Source organism: Oncorhynchus keta, unplaced genomic scaffold (assembly GCF_023373465.1).
Source record: "Oncorhynchus keta strain PuntledgeMale-10-30-2019 unplaced genomic scaffold, Oket_V2 Un_contig_2689_pilon_pilon, whole genome shotgun sequence".
Taxonomy (NCBI): domain Eukaryota; kingdom Metazoa; phylum Chordata; class Actinopteri; order Salmoniformes; family Salmonidae; genus Oncorhynchus; species Oncorhynchus keta.
Genome location: NW_026285230.1, coordinates 69819 through 86924, shown reverse-complemented (window position 1 = coordinate 86924; position 17106 = coordinate 69819). Strand labels below are relative to the sequence as shown.

Below are 17106 nucleotides of genomic sequence, written 5' to 3'. Positions count from 1 at the left end.
ACTAGATACGAGTAAAGACTGTGTTCAGAACCGGAGGAGGGGATGTGGTGATACAGGACCACTAGATACGAGTAAAGACTGTGTTCAGAACCGGAGGAGGGGATGTGGTGATACAGGACCACTAGATACGAACATAAAGACTGTGTTCAGAACCAGAGGAGGGGGATGTGGTGATACAGGACCACTAGATACGAGTAAAGACTGTGTTCAGAACCGGAGGAGGGGGATGTGATGGTATTTATTTGAAGATTTATGACAATTTTCCTATTTCAGTATCAAACAACATGATGCAAGACACGGTAAAGTGCAGAGGTTTAGACGGACTATAAAGGTCATATAGTTACACATTTGAGAAATATAATAAACATAAAGAACAGGCTTCCTTGGTTGAGTACTTGTCATGTTAAGAGGACAAGCATCAATCACAATTCATACTAAAAATGGGAAACTAATTATACTACACATGTTTTCTGTCATTTTCAAGTATATCCTTCTGTTCAGGTGAGAAAGCCTTTTGGTCCAATCTGAAGGCTCTTCTTTCAGTTCACTTAGACATAGAACCATTTGTCAACTGAGAAAATAAGTAAAAAATGTTCCATTGTAAGTGTGAAATCCAATAAAGTTGAATATATAGATATATAGATAACGTATAGAGATATTTTGTAAATAAATCACAGGTGTATTGAATTTAAATAAGATTAATTTCACGTCAAAGCACATACCAATGTAATTAACTAACAAAAGAAATACACACCTGCACTTGGAATAGGGTCTTCAGGGCCAAAAACACATGCCTACAAGACAATATCATTATTATCAATATTACTTATCAAGCACACATTAATATTACTGCTAAGCAGGTTTAGTAGGATAAGCCAAATAGTAGGATAAGTGAAAGGAACTCACAGCATCAACAACAGCCTTGGCATCAGTAGTGGAACAGCAGAATGGACTGTCTGTGACACAGGTGTTGGTACTGGATCAGTGTTCCAAGAAACAGAACAAGGGAGAAAAACACAAATACAACTGTTTTAGTTGAGAAGACTGTAAAAACACAAATAGAACTGTTTTAGTTGAGAAGACTCTGTAAAAACACAAATAGAACTGTTTTAGTTGAGAAGAAAGGGATGCCTCTGTAAAAACACAAATATAACTGTTTTAGTTGAGAAGACTCTGTACAAACACAAATAGAACTGTTTTAGTTTGAGAATACTCTGTAAAAACACAAATATAACTGTTTTAGTTGAGAAGAAAGGGATGCCTCTGTAAAAACACAAATGGAACTGTTTTAGTTGAGAAGACTCTGTAAAAACACAAATAGAACTGTTTTAGTTGAGAAGACTGTAAAAACACAAATAGAACTGTTTTAGTTGAGAAGACTCTGTAAAAACACAAATATAACTGTTTTAGTTGAAAAGACTCTGTAAAAACACAAATATAACGGTTTTAGTTGAAAATATCTGACTCTGTAAAAACACAAGTTGAGAAGACTCTGTAAAACACAAATATAACTGTTTTAGTTGAAAAGACTCTGTAAAAACACAAATAGAACTGTTTTAGTTGAGAAGACTCTGTAAAAACACAAATAGAACAGTTTTAGTTGAGAAGACTATAAAAACACAAAACAGAACTGTTAGTTGGGAGAAGACTGTAAAACACAAATAGAACAGTTTTAGTTGAGAAGACTCTGTAAAAACACAAATAGAACAGTTTTAGTTGAGAAGACTCTGTAAAACACAAATAGAACAGTTTTAGTTGAGAAGACTCTGTAAAAACACAAATAGAACAGTAAGAAGACTGTTTTTTAGTTGAGAAGACCCTGTAAAAACACAAATATAACTGTTTTAGTTGAGAAGACTGTAAAAACACAAATAGAAGTGTTTTAGTTGAGAAGACTCTGTAAAAACACAAAATAGAACTGTTTTAGTTGAGAAGACTCTGTAAAAACACAAATAGAACTATTTTAGTAAAAACAAGCCATTGACTGAACTAAACCGTCTTATATTGCTTTATCGTTGTTAATTGTTACTTGTCTTCGTAGCAATGCATCCGCATCACTGACAGCCTATTTAACAGACGGCCATATTACACAGAGATTGTAAATCTATATCTCAGTCTCACCAGTTCAGTTCTCCATTGTTGGTCTTTTTGGAGATCAGCGCCTTCCAAAACTCATGAGTTTCCTTGACTGTCTTAAGAGCAAAGTCCTGGGGGGGGCATGTCAAATAAGAAAATAAAACTCTGCATACACCTCCACTATACTACTCTCTGTACTGAGCAGAACGTACGTTGTGTCCCAAATGGCACCCTAGTCTCTTTATAGTGCACTTCTTTTGACCAGGGCCCATCAAAAGTAGTGCACTATGGGAATCGAGTTCCACCCTTGATATGTACCAGAGTAACAATGTGTACTTACATTGCAATACACTGTCTTATTCTATTGTGTGTATAAATTTGTTTTTTTAACCTTTATTTAAGTATTTAAGTTAAGAACAAATTGTTATTTACAATGATAACCCTGGGTTAACTGCCTGTTCAGGGGCAGAACGACAGATTTGTACCTTGTCAGCTCGGGGATTTGAACTGGCAACCTTCCGGTTACTAGTCCAACGCTCTATCCACTAGGCTACTCTGCCACCTGTCCTATAATTGATTTAGAGCAGGGATGTCAAAGCATTGTTTTTTTGTCCGGAGAGCCGCACTGAAAACCGGTTGTATTTCCATGTTACTCTAACCATAGTGAGGAATCTCCCATGTTTCCTGACTGTCTAGTCTCCCATGATTCCTCACTGTCTAGTTTCCCATGCTGACTGTCTAGTTCTCCATGCTTCCTGACTGTCTAGTTTCCCATGCTGATTGTCTAGTTTCCCATGCTTCCTGTCTAGTTCTCCATGCTTCCTGACTGTCTAGTTTCCCATGCTTCCTGACTGTCTAGTTTCCCATGCTGACTGTCTAGTTCTCCATGCTTCCTGACTGTCTAGTTTCCCATGCTTCCTGACTGTCTAGTTTCCCATGCTTCCTGACTGTCTAGTTTCCCATGCTTCCTGACAGTCTAGTTTCCCATGCTTCCTGACTGTCTAGTTTCCCATGCTTCCTGACTGTCTAGTTTCCCAGGCTTCCTGACTGTCTAGTTTCCCATGCTTCCTGACAGTCTAGTTTCCCATGCTTCCTGACCTTCCTGACTGTCTAGTTTCCCATGCTTCCTGACTGTCTAGTTTCCCATGCTTCCTGACTGTCTAGTTTCCCAGTTTCCCATGCTTCCTGACTGTCTAGTTTCCCATGCTTCCTGACTGTCTAGTTTCCCATGCTTCCTGACTGTCTAGTTTCCCAGGCTTCCTGACTGTCTAGTTTCCCAGGCTTCCTGACTGTCTAGTTTCCCAGGCTTCCTGACTGTCTAGTTTTCATTTGGGGGATTATTATCACTACTACACAGTTTCTATTCGGTTTGAGTCATTTTAAAGTATATTGAGTTAGTTATCCTACACGTTTATTTTACTCATACCAGCCGTGGGCTGGATTGGACCCCCTCGCGAGCCGGATTGGACCCCCTTTCGGCCTGCGGGCCATATGTTTGACATCCCTGATTTAGAGGAAGAATCCAATAGTAACTGACGCCAATATCAATGTCTTGCTATTGGGCTTTGCTCTTGTTGGCCTTCTGTGCAGAACAAACAGGTGAAAACTGTATTTTTACCCTGTCCTTGAACTCTCCGTTAAATGCAAACTGGTTCTCAGGTTTTCCATCGGGAACTTTATATTTTTTGAACCACTCAAATGTAGCTTCCAGATACCCAGGCTTGAGTCTTCTTACGTCATCAATATCTGCATTGATAACAAGAAGAAGATGTGTATTCCATGGTTAGCCACAAACACATTTAAAAACACCCACTACTGTGTAACTGTTGATCAGATATCAGACAGACATTCAGCGTCTTCAGGTCTCTGAAAGAAAGTAAGTAACCTTGTCCAAGTCAGAATGGCCCATCAACTCACTACATACTGACACCGGCTCCTGTTTCTGTAGCGGGAGGCAGCTTGACGTATAAGTACATCATTCTGGACAGGATGCTAGTCTATTGAAGGGCCTCTAAAAAGCGCTATATAAATCCCAATACATTCTGAATATGTATTAGATGTCCTCATACTGTTAAAGTTGTTGGCCTCTGGATCCTCCATGTTGATGACAATGACTTTCCAGTCTGTTTCTCCTTCGTCGATCAGAGCCAGAGTGCCCAACACCTTGACTTTAATCACCTCTCCACGAGAGCACACCTCAAAATCACAACGAGAGGGAGATGAGGAGATGAAGAAGAAGAAGTAGAAGGAGAGAGAGAGAAAAGAGAAGAGAGGAAGAGAAAGAGAGAAAGAGAGAAGAGAGAAGGAGAAAGAGAGAGAAGAAGAAAGAAAGAGAAGAGAGAGAAAGAGCGAGAGAGAAAGAGAGCCAGAGAGAGAAAGAGCGAGAGAGAAAGAGCGAGAGAGAAAGAGAGAAAGAGAGAGCGAGAACGAGAGAGAGAGAAAAAGAGAATGAGATTGACAACATTTAAATTAGAAGACTATGAATGAAGACAGTACATTCACACAACCATGTTCCTTTGACAAGCAGAAAACACACACTGAGTAACAACAGAAGGTTTCCTCCATTCAATAAAGTTGTAGTGCAGTACCTTGTATCCTATGTCACAGATGTCAATAGGGTCATTGTCACCACAGCATCCTGTATCTGCGTCTTTATGGCCTGGGTCCTCCCATGTCTGAGAAATAAATAAAGATGGGAGAACAGTGATTGATAACCTGGTTCTATTTTAAATAAACCACAACTTATAAAAGGCATTATAGAACATTCATAACCCCTATAGATGCTCAATAAATCATTCATAAACCCCTATAGATGCTCAATAAATCATTCATAAACCCCTATAGATGCTCAATAAATCATTCATAAACCCCTATAGATGCTCAATAAATCATTCATAAACCCCTATAGATGCTCAATAAATCATTCATAAACCCCTATAGATGCTTCAATAAATCATTCATAAATAACCCCTATAGATGCCCCTATAGATGCTCATAAATCATTCATAAGATGCCCATTCATAACCCCTAGATGCTCAATAAATCATTCATAACCCCTATAGATGCTTCATAAATCATTCATAACCCCTATAGATGCTTCAGAAATCATTCATAACCCCTATAGATGCTTCAGAAATCATTCATAACCCCTATAGATGCTTCATAAATCATTCATAACCCCTATAGATGCTTCATTAATCATTCATAACCCCTATAGATGCTTCAAATCATTCATAAACCCCTATAGATGCTTCATAAATCATTCATAACCCCTATAGATGCTTCATAAATCATTCATAACCCCTATAGATGCTTCATAAATCATTCATAACCCCTATAGATGCTTCATAAATCATTCATAACCCCCTATAGATGCTTCATAAATCATTCATAAACCCCTATAGATGCTTCATAAATCATTCATAACTTCATAAATCATTCATAACCCCTATAGATGCTTCATAAATCATTCATTCTTCATAATACCCCTATAGATGCTTCATAAATAATTCATAACCCTTATAGATGCTTCATAAATCATTCATAACCCCTATAGATGCTTCATTAATCATTCATAACCCCTATAGATGCTTCAGAAATCATTCATAAACCCCTATAGAAACTTCATAAATCATTCATAAACCCCTATAGATGCTTCATAAATCATTCATAAATCATTCATTAACCCTATAGATGCTTCATAAATCATTCATAAACCCCTATAGATGCTTCATAAATCATTCATACATCCTATAGATGCTTCATAAATCATTCATAAACCCCTATAGATGCTTCATAAATCATTCATAAACCCCTATAGATGCTTCATAAATCATTCATAAACCCCTATAGATGCTTCATAAATCATTCATAAACCCCTATAGATGCTTCAGAAATCATTCATAAACCCCTATAGATACTTCATAAATCATTCATAAACCCCTATAGATGCTTCAGAAATCATTCATAACCCCTATAGATGCTTCAGAAATCATTCATAAACCCCTATAGATGCTTCAGAAATCATTCATAACCCCTATAGATGCTTCAGAAATCATTCAATTTGATAAACTCATTCATAAATAGATTTCTTCATAGAGGAGATGCTCATTCATAAACCCCTTAACTAAATCATTCATAAACCCCTATAGGGATGCCTGAAATCATTTAATGCTTGCCTGAGGGGATGGCCTCCACCCCTTTAACTTGCCTGAAGATGGTCCACCCCTTTAACAGGGAGATGGTCCACCCCTTTATAAGATGGTCCACCCCTAACTTGCCTGAGGAGATGCTTCAACTTGCCTGAAATGGTCATTCAATGCTTCTAGGGAATGGTCCCCCCTTTAATGCTTGGTCCACCCCTTTAATCCTGAGGGAGATGGTCCACCCCTTTAACTTGCCTGAGGGAGATGGTCCACCCCTTTAACTAGGAGATGGTCCACCCCTGCTTGCCTTAGAGGAGATGGTCCACCCCTTTAATTGCCTGATTCCACCCCTTTAACTTGCCTGAGGGAGATGGTCCCCCTGGTTAACTAGAGATGGTCCACCCCTTTAACTTGCCTGAGGGAGATGGTCCACCCCTTTATTGTCTGAAGATGGTCCACCCCTAAGATGCCACCCCTTCATAAGATGGTCCACCCCTTTAACTTGCCTTAGAGAGATGGTCCACCCCTTTAACTTGCCTGAAGATGCCACCCCTTTAACTTGTCTGAAATGGTCCACCCCTTCATAAGATGGTCCACCCCTTTAACTTGCCTGAGGGAGATGGTCCACCCCTTTAACTTGCCTGAGGGAGATGGTCCACCCCTTTAACTTGCCTGAGGGATGGTCCACCCCTTTAACTTGCCTGAGGAGATGGTCCACCCTTTAACTTGCCTGAGGAGATGGTCCACCCCTTTAACTTGCCTGAGGGAGATGGTCCACCCCTTTAACTTGCCTGAGGAGATGGTCCATGGGAGATGGGAGACGGCAGCGTAGCCTAGTGGTTAGCCTAGTGCTTCATAAATCAAGGTTCATAAACCCCTGATAAATCTTCATAAATCATTCATAAACCCCTTAACTGATGCCCTTTTATAAATCAAAAAATTCATAAAAACTTGCCTGAGGAGATGTTCCACCCCTTTAATGCTGAGGGAGATGGTCCACCCCTTTAAATCCACCCCTTCTTGCCTGATAACCCCTTTACCCCACCCCTTTAACTTGCCTGAGGGAGATGGTCCACCCCTTTAACTTGCCTGAGGGAGATGGTCCACCCTTTAACTTGCCTGATAGATGGTCCACCCCTTTAACTTGCCTGAGGGAGATGGTCCACCCCTTTAACTTGCCTGAGGAGATGGTCCACCCCTTTAACTTGCCTGAGGGAGATGGTCCACCCCTTTAACTTGCCTGAGGGAGATGGTCCACCCCTTTAACTTGACTGAGGGAGATGGTCCACCCCTTTAACTTGCCTGAGGGAGATGGTCCACCCCTTTAACTTGCCTGAGGGAGATGGTCCACCCCTTTAACTAGGAGATGGTCCACTTTAACATACCCCTTTAATTGCCTGAGGGAGATGGTCCACCCCTTTAAACTTGCCTGAGGGAGATGTTCCACCCCTTTAACTTGCCTGAGGAGATGGTCCACCCCTTTAACTTGCCTGAGGGAGATGGTCCACCCCTTTATAAGATGGTCCACCCCTTTAACCCTGAGGGAGATGGTCCACCCCTTTAACTCCTGAGGGAGATGGTCCACCCCTTTAACTTGCCTGAGGGAGATGGTCCACCCCTTTAACTTGCCTGAGGGAGATGGTCCACCCCTTGCCTGAGGGAGATGGTCCACCCCTTTAACTTGCCTGAGGGAGATGGTCCACCCCTTTAACTTGCCTGAGGGAGATGGTCCACCCTTTAACTTGCCTGAGGGAGATCTTGCCTGAGGGAGATGTTCCACCCTGGTTAACTTGCCTGAGGGAGATGGCCCACCCCTTTAACTTGCCTGAGGGAGATGGTCCACCCCTTTAACTTGCCTGAGGGAGATGGTCCACCCCTTTAACTTGCCTGATAGATGGTCCACCCCTTTAACTTGCCTGAGGGAGATGGTCCACCCCTTTAACTTGCCTGAGGGAGATGGTCCACCCCTTTAACTCATTCATGAGGGAGATGGTCCACCCCTTTAACTTGCCTGAGGGAGATGGTCCACCTTTAACTTGCCTGAGGGAGATGGTCCACCCCTTAAACCCTTTAACTTGCCTGAGGGAGATGGTCCACCCCTCTTGCCTGAGGGAGATGGTCCACCTTTAATCATTCATAAACCCCTTTAACTTGCCTGAGGGAGATGGTCCACCCCTGTTAACTTTAAATGGTCCATTGCCTGAGGGAGATGGTCCACCCCTGAGGGAGATGGTCCACCCCTTTAACTTGCCTGAGGGAGATGGTCCACCCCTTTAACTTGCCTGAGGGAGATGGTCCACCCCTTGGTAAACTTGCCTGAGGGAGATGGTCCACCCCTTTAACTTTGAGGGAGATGGTCCACCCCTTTAACTTGCCTGAGGGAGATGGTCCACCCCTTTAACTTGCCTGAGGAGATGGTCCACCCCTTTAACTTGCCTGAGGGAGATGGTCCACCCCTTTAACTTGCCTGAGGGAGATGGTCCACCCTTTAACTTGCCTGAGGGAGATGGTCCACCCCTTTAACTTGCCTGAGGGAGATGTTCCACCCCTTTAACTTGCCTGAGGGAGATGGTCCACCCTTTAACTTGCCTGAGGGAGATGGTCCACCCCTTTAACTTGCCTGAGGGAGATGGTCCACCCCTTTAACTTGCCTGAGGGAGATGGTCCACCCCTTTAACTTGCCTGAGGGAGGTAGTCCACCCCTTTAACTTGCCTGAGGGAGATGGTCCACCCCTTTAACTTGCCTGACCACCCCTTTATCTTGCCTGAGGGAGATGGTCCACCCCTTTAACTTGCCTGAGGGAGATGGTCCACCCCTTTAACTTGCCTGAGGGAGATGTTCCACCCCTTTAACTTGCCTGAGGGAGATGGTCCACCCCTTTTACTTGCCTGAGGGAGATGGTCCACCCCTTTAACTTGCCTGAGGGAGGTAGTCCACCCCTTTATCTTGCCTGAGGGAGATGGTCCACCCCTTTAACTTGCCTGAGGGAGATGGTCCACCCCTGGTTAACTTGCCTGAGGGAGATGGTCCACCCCTTTAACTTGCCTGAGGGAGATGGTCCACCCCTTTGAGGGAGATGGTCCACCCCTTTAACTTGCCTGAGGGAGATGGCCCACCCCTTTAACTTGCCTGAGGGAGATGGTCCACCCCTTTAACTTGCCTGAGGGAGATGGTCCACCCCTTTAACTTGCCTGAGGGAGATGGTCCACCCCTTTAACTTGCCTGAGGGAGATGGTCCACCCCTTTAACTTGCCTGAGGGAGATGGTCCACCCCTTTAACTTGCCTGAGGGAGATGGTCCACCCCTTTAACTTGCCTGAGGGAGATGGTCCACCCCTTTAACTTGCCTGAGGGAGATGGTCCACCCCTTTAACTTGCCTGAGGGAGATGGTCCATGGGAGATGGGAGACGGCAGCGTAGCCTAGTGGTTAGCCTAGTGGTTAGAGCATTGGACTAGGACCCGGAAGGTTGCGAGTTCAAACCCCCGAGCTGACATGGTACAAATCTGTTGTTCTGCCCCTGAACAGGCAGTTAACCCACTGTTCCCAGGCCGTCATTGAAAATAAGAATGTGTTCTTAACTGACTTGCCTGTTTAAATAAAGGTAAAAAAATAAAATAAATAAAAAACTTGCCTGAGGGAGATGTTCCACCCCTTTATCTTGCCTGAGGGAGATGGTCCACCCCTTTAACTTGCCTGAGGGAGATGGTCCACCCCTTTAACTTGCCTGAGGGAGGTTCCACCCCTAACTTGCCTGAGGGAGATGTTCCACCCCTTTAACTTGCCTGAGGGAGGTCCACCCCTTTATCTTGCCTGAGGGAGATGGTCCACCCCTTTAACTTGCCTGAGGGAGATGGTCCACCCCTTTAACTTGCCTGAGGGAGATGGTCCACCCCTTTAACTTGCCTGAGGGAGATGGTCCACCCCTTTAACTTGCCTGAGGGAGATGGTCCACCCCTTTAACTTGCCTGAGGGAGGTAGTCCACCCCTTTAACTTGCCTGAGGGAGGTAGTCCACCCCTTTAACTTGCCTGAGGGAGGTAGTCCACCCCTTTAACTTGCCTGAGGGAGATGTTCCACCCTGGTTAACTTGCCTGAGGGAGATGGTCCACTCCTTTAACTTGCCTGAGGGAGATATTCCACCCTGGTTAACTTGCCTGAGGGAGATGGTCCACCCCTTTAACTTGCCTGAGGGAGATGGTCCACCCCTTTAACTTGCCTGAGGGAGATGGTCCACCCCTTTAACTTGCCTGAGGGAGATGGTCCACCCCTTTAACTTGCCTGAGGGAGATGGTCCACCCCTTTAACTTGCCTGAGGGAGATGGTCCACCCCTTTAACTTGCCTGAGGGAGGTAGTCCACCCCTTTAACTTGCCTGAGGGAGATGTTCCACCCCTGGTTAACTTGCCTGAGGGAGATGGTCCACCCCTTTAACTTGCCTGAGGGAGGTAGTCCACCCCTTTAACTTGCCTGAGGGAGATGGTCCACCCCTTTAACTTGCCTGAGGGAGATGGTCCACCCCTTTAACTTGCCTGAGGGAGATGGTCCACCCCTTTAACTTGCCTGAGGGAGATGGTCCACCCCTTTAACTTGCCTGAGGAGATGGTCCACCCCTTTAACTTGCCTGAGGGAGATGGTCCACCCCTTTAACTTGCCTGAGGGAGATGGTCCACCCCTTTAACTTGCCTGAGGGAGATGGTCCACCCCTTTAACTTGCCTGAGGGAGATGGTCCACCCCTTTAACTTGCCTGAGGGAGATGGTCCACCCCTTTAACTTGCCTGAGGGAGATGGTCCACCCTTTAACTTGCCTGAGGGAGATGGTCCACCCTTTAACTTGCCTGAGGGAGATGGTCCACCCCTTTAACTTGCCAGAGGGGAGATGTTCCACTCCTGGTTAACTTGCCTGAGGGAGATGTTCCACTCCTGGTTAACTTGCCTGAGGGAGATGGTCCACCCCTTTAACTTGCCTGAGGGAGATGGTCCACCCCTTTAACTTGCCTGAGGGAGATGGTCCACTCCTGGTTAACTTGCCTGAGGGAGATGTTCCACTCCTGGTTAACTTGCCTGAGGGAGATGGTCCACCCCTTTAACTTGCCTGAGGGAGATGTTCCACCCCTTTAACTTGCCTGAGGGAGATGGTCCACCCCTTTAACTTGCCTGAGGGAGATGGTCCACCCTTTAACTTGCCTGAGGGAGATGGTCCACCCCTTTAACTTGCCTGAGGGAGATGGTCCACCCCTTTAACTTGCCTGAGGGAGGTAGTCCACCCCTTTAACTTGCCTGAGGGAGATATTCCACTCCTGGTTAACTTGCCTGAGGGAGGGATGTCCCACCCTTTAACTTGCCTGAGGGAGATGGTCCACCCCTTTAACTTGCCTGAGGGAGATGGTCCACCCCTTTAACTTGCCTGAGGGAGATGGTCCACCCCTTTAACTTGCCTGAGGGAGATGGTCCACCCCTTTAACTTGCCTGAGGGAGATGGTCCACCCCTTTAACTTGCCTGAGGGAGATGGTCCACCCCTTTAACTTGCCTGAGGGAGATGGTCCACCCCTTTAACTTGCCTGAGGGAGATGGTCCACCCCTTTAACTTGCCTGAGGGAGATGGTCCACCCCTTTAACTTGCCTGAGGGAGATGGCCCACCCCTTTAACTTGCCTGAGGGAGATGGTCCACCCCTTTAACTTGCCTGAGGGAGATGGTCCACCCCTTTAACTTGCCTGAGGGAGATGGTCCACCCCTTTAACTTGCCTGAGGGAGGTAGTCCACCCCTTTAACTTGCCTGAGGGAGATGGTCCACCCCTTTAACTTGCCTGAGGGAGATGGTCCACCCCTTTAACTTGCCTGAGGGAGATGGTCCACCCCTTTAACTTGCCTGAGGGAGATGGTCCACCCCTTTAACTTGCCTGAGGGAGGTGGTCCACCCCTTTAACTTGCCTGAGGGAGATGGTCCACCCCTTTAACTTGCCTGAGGGAGATATTCCACCCTGGTTAACTTGCCTGAGGGATGGCTCCATAGTTCCAGATGTATCCTTTGTGTGGATACACGTTGGCCACATAACGGAGGTTCCCCTTCTTGATGTCTTGCTTCAATGGATTTAGAGGATCTTTGGTGGCAATCTGAGGAAAACAATACAACATTCACCTGAATCCAACGAACGGAGATATTAAGTGACGGATGCCTCTGTACCTGTTTACTATGCGTTTGCAATAGAATACTGAATAAATAGTAAGCATAAAACCATACTGCTCATTCTAATTGGAGAGGAGCGAGAACTTCACCTCTGTCTCAGCAGAGCTTCTTTCAAGGTGTCGTACACAGAGGCTAACAAAGGATCATACGACCACAAGACAAGTAGTGAAACAAACCTCCATCTTTGCATTGGTCCATCTGGGTACCTCAACAACAGCATGGAAGATGTTCTGTTGGAGGAAATAACCAATGTTTCAGATATCACCACATTTATGTTGAAAAACACAATTAAATAATGATTGTTGATTAATCACACACACACACACACACACACACACACACACACACACACACACACACACACACACACACACACACACACACACACACACACACACACACACACACACACACACCTGAGCTTCATCTGCATACATTGGTATGTCATGGAATGGAGAGATGTATTTTCCCTCAGTATTTCCTGTGTAGAGAGACAGTGATGATTGCACAGTATATCAGAAACATTCTACTGTACTAATGCATTGCAGTAACTTCAAACGACCTGATTATTAATGAACAGTAACGTTGGGGGACTTACGCCAACATGGAACTCCTCAACTCACATACAGACATACTGTAGATGCCTATACTGTAGCATGAGAGACATAATGTAGATGCCTATACTGTAGCATGAGAGACATACTGTAGATGCCTATACTGTAGCATGAGAGACATACTGTAGATCCCTATACTGTAGCAAGAGAGACATACTGTAGATCCCTATACTGTAGCATGAGAGACATACTGTAGATCCCTATACTGTAGCATGAGAGACATACTGTAGATCCCTATACTGTAGCATGAGAGACATACTGTAGATCCCTATACTGTAGCATGAGAGCCATACTGTAGATGCCTATTGTAGATCCCTATACTGTAGCATGAGAGACATACTGTAGATCCCTATACTGTAGCATGAGAGACATACTGTAGATCCCTATACTGTAGCATGAGAGACATACTGTAGATCCCTATACTGTAGCATGAGAGACATACTGTAGATCCCTATACTGTAGCATGAGAGACATACTGTAGATGTCTATATTGTAGCATGAGACATACTGTAGATGCCTATACTGTAGCATGAGAGACATACTGTAGATGCCTATACTGTAGCATGAGAGACATACTGTAGATGCCTATACTGTAGCATGAGAGATACTGTAGATGTCTATATTGTAGCATGAGACTTACTGTAGATCCCTATACTGTAGCATGAGAGACATACTGTAGATCCCTATACTGTAGCATGAGAGACATACTGTAGATGCCTATTGTAGATCCCTATACTGTAGCATGAGAGACATACTGTAGATGCCTATACTGTAGCATGAGACATACTGTAGATGCCTATACTGTAGCATGAGAGACATACTGTAGATGCCTATACTGTAGCATGAGAGACATACTGTAGATGCCTATACTGTAGCATGAGAGCCATACTGTAGTGTGTACATGTCAAGCTGTGTAGCTACCACCACTAAGCTAGTTCATTACCAAACTATATAGTGATGTATTGAAAGAGCTGGTTACTCACTGAAGAACACCCTGTAGTCCAGTGTGTTGGGCTTGCCCCTCTCCTCGATGGTGAAGCTCATGTCTACTGCCTTATTTTGTTCAGTCTGCTTCTTGGTACTGCTGCTAGTGGGCGTACTTCCTGTACTGCCTGTAGGAGTAGACAATGGGAAGCCCATCGCCTCGTCATGCAGGTTAACTAGTAGGTTAAGACCGTTGGTAGGAGTGTGAAGGAGAGTGTGAGCAGGAGGCATGTGCTCCTCTTATGGCCATGGCAACGCAGGGGTTGGTGACGTCAGGCTTGATCTGTGTGTCTGTGCGTGTCTGTGTGTGTGTGTCTGTGTGACAACAGAAGGGGGGCAAGTCTATAAGGCTCTGTGTTAGTCGGTGAACAAGGAACTACCTTCAATGTTACAATAACTGCACAGTTAAATATAGCACAGTACGCGGGTGAATTTAGACTTTGAGAAAGCTATAATTGGTCCTTGGTAGCCTAACCTAATCTCTCTGCTGTAGAGTCCTACCACTTCTTTGTAAGTCCCTGATCCCTACTGCTGTATAAGACAACTAGATCAGAGGCTAGTCTAAATACAACACATTACTGTCCTTGCTTGGTATGTGTTTTGATGCCCAGTTGTAACGGCCGTTGTTGGTGGAAGGAGAGGAGGACCAAAATGCAGCGTGGTAAGTGTCCATATTGATCATTTATTATTATAAGAACACTAAACAAAACAACAACGAAGAATGAACGAAACAGTCCTGTCTGGTGTAGACACAACACAGTCCTGTCTGGTGTAGACACAACACAGTCCTGTCTGGTGGTAGACACAACACAGTCCTGTCTGGTGTAGACACAACACAGTCATGTCTGGTGTAGACACAACACAGTCCTGTCTGGTGTAGACACAACACAGTCCTGTCTCAAAAGTGAAACCAGGCTACCTAAGTATGGTTCTCACAACACAACCAGTCTACCTGTCTGGTTCTCGATGAGACAACCAGGCTGCCTAAGTATGGTTCTCAGTCAGGGACAACCAGGCTACCAAAGTATGGTTCTCGATCAGACAACCAGTCATGTCTGGTGTAGACACAACACAGTCATGTCTCGGTGTAACTATGGTTCTCAGTCAGGGACACCAGTCATGGTTCTGTCAGGGACAACCAGACACTCAAGGGACACCAGGCTCAAGTGTTCTGTCAGGGACAAAGGCACAGAAAACAAACAGGCTACCTACACAGGGACAAACAGGCTACAAAAGTCAGAAACCAGGCTACCTAAGTATGGTTCTCGATCAGGGACAACCAGGCTCCCTAAGGATGGTTCTCGATCAGGGACAAACAGGCTACCTCTTCAAGTATGGTTCTCAATCAGGGACAACGATTGACAGCTGCCTCTGATTGAGAACCATACCAGGCCAAACACAGAAATCCTAAAACATAGAAAAAGGAACATAGACAACCCACCCAACTCACGCCCTGACCATACTAAAACAAAGACATAAATAAAAGAACTAAGGTCAGAACGTGACACCAGTTCCCTCCATAATGTAGTAGATATACAATATAACAGCGTCAGCTGGCCTAAATGTCAGGGCTTTTTGAGTCCCTCTTCATTCCAACAGAAACCGATGGAGCTGACTGGTGGTTAGAGTTCGACCAATTAAGACCATGCTTATGTCTTATGTCCATGGCATGACCTTTCACCACCTGTATAGGTCCCAAATGGCACCCTATTCCCTAAATAGTGCACTGCTTTTGACCAGAGACCCATGGTGCTTTAGGGCAATCTTACAGACTGCAAATGCAAATAAAATAAATATCATACACTTATTCATGCTCTGAAAACAGATAATAACTTGGTATTCATGCTCTGAAAACAGATAACCTGGTCTTCATGCTCTGAAAACAGATAATAACCTGGTCTTCATGCTCTGAAAACAAATAATAACCTGGTCTTCATGCCCTGAAAACAGATAATAACCTAGTCTTCATGCTCTGAAAACAGATAATAACCTGGTCTTCATGCTCTAAAAACAGATAATAACCTGGTATTCATGCTCTGAAAACAGATAATAACCTGGTCTTCATGCTCTGAAAACAGATAATAACCTGGTATTCATGCTCTGAAAACAGATAACCTGGTCTTCATGCTCTGAAAACAGATAACCTGGTCTTCATGCTCTGAAAACAGAATAACCTGGTATTCATGCTCTGAAAACAGATAATAACCTGGTATTCATGCTCTGAAAACAGATAACCTGGTCTTCATGCTCTGAAAACAGATACTAACCTGGTCTTCATGCTCTGAAAACAGATAACCTGGTATTCATGCCCTGAAAACAGATAATAACCTGGTATTCATGATCTGAAAACAGATAACCTGGTCTTCATGCTCTGAAAACAGAATAACCTGGTATTCATGCTCTGAAAACAGATAACCTGGTCTTCATGCTCTGAAAACAGATAACCTGGTCTTCATGCTCTGAAAACAGAATAACCTGGTATTCATGCTCTGAAAACAGATAATAACCTGGTATTCATGCTCTGAAAACAGATAATAACCTGGTATTCATGCTCTGAAAACAGATAATTAACCTGATTTATGTCCTCTACAAAACAGATAATAACCTGGTCTTCATGCTCTGGAAACAGATCTAACCTAGGATTGATTTATGTCCTCTAACAGGATACAGCATCTCTCCATGCTCTGAAAACAGATAATTTGGTATTCATGCTCTGAAAACAGGGACAGCATCTCCTTAGGATTGATTTAGTGCTCTGAAAAGGAGGGACAGCATCTCTCCAATTAGGATGATAGGTTGAAGATACATAAAACCTGAAAGAGGTAGCATTTAATGACCATTCCTTTGATGATGAAAACACTGAGGCCCATTGTTAATAAGGACTATGTACTAGGTGTAACTATGTACTAGGTGTAGCTCTTGGTGCACTCTGGAAAGGCTACCGCAAAAGTGTAAACAGCAACATCTAGTCATCTCTGAACTGAAAACAGATAATAACCTGGTGGCTTTGAAAACAGATAATGAGTTCTGGTCTGGAGCAAACAGATAACCTGGTTCTGGTCTGGAGAGGCCTCATGAGTTCTGGTCTGGAGAGGCCTC

The 17106-nt window shown here is 44.3% G+C and overlaps 1 protein-coding gene and 1 long non-coding RNA gene across 8 annotated transcripts; both read right to left on the bottom strand.

Annotated features, from left to right (window-relative positions):
• Nucleotides 1–219: 219 nt before the first annotated feature.
• Nucleotides 220–14261, bottom strand: LOC127906132 (inorganic pyrophosphatase-like). Its single transcript, XM_052506604.1, has 11 exons — nt 14007–14261; nt 12826–12890; nt 12586–12639; nt 12217–12336; nt 4665–4751; nt 4146–4272; nt 3695–3822; nt 2122–2207; nt 907–976; nt 755–794; nt 220–571 (listed from the first exon to the last, which is right to left on the bottom strand). The coding sequence occupies exons 1-11, from the start codon at nt 14236–14238 to the stop codon at nt 549–551; spliced, it is 1032 nt and encodes a 343-aa protein (XP_052362564.1). The 5' UTR covers nt 14239–14261; the 3' UTR covers nt 220–548.
• Nucleotides 14262–15255: 994 nt separating this feature from the next.
• On the bottom strand, nt 15256–16569 carry LOC127922730 (uncharacterized). Of its 7 annotated transcripts, XR_008112092.1 has the most exons (4): nt 16395–16569; nt 16030–16335; nt 15902–15997; nt 15256–15869 (listed from the first exon to the last, which is right to left on the bottom strand). It is a non-coding gene; the product is annotated as an uncharacterized LOC127922730 (long non-coding RNA). The 7 variants fall into 7 exon arrangements; XR_008112090.1 differs by having other exon boundaries at nt 15902–16335; XR_008112087.1 differs by having other exon boundaries at nt 15256–15997.
• Nucleotides 16570–17106: the final 537 nt, after the last annotated feature.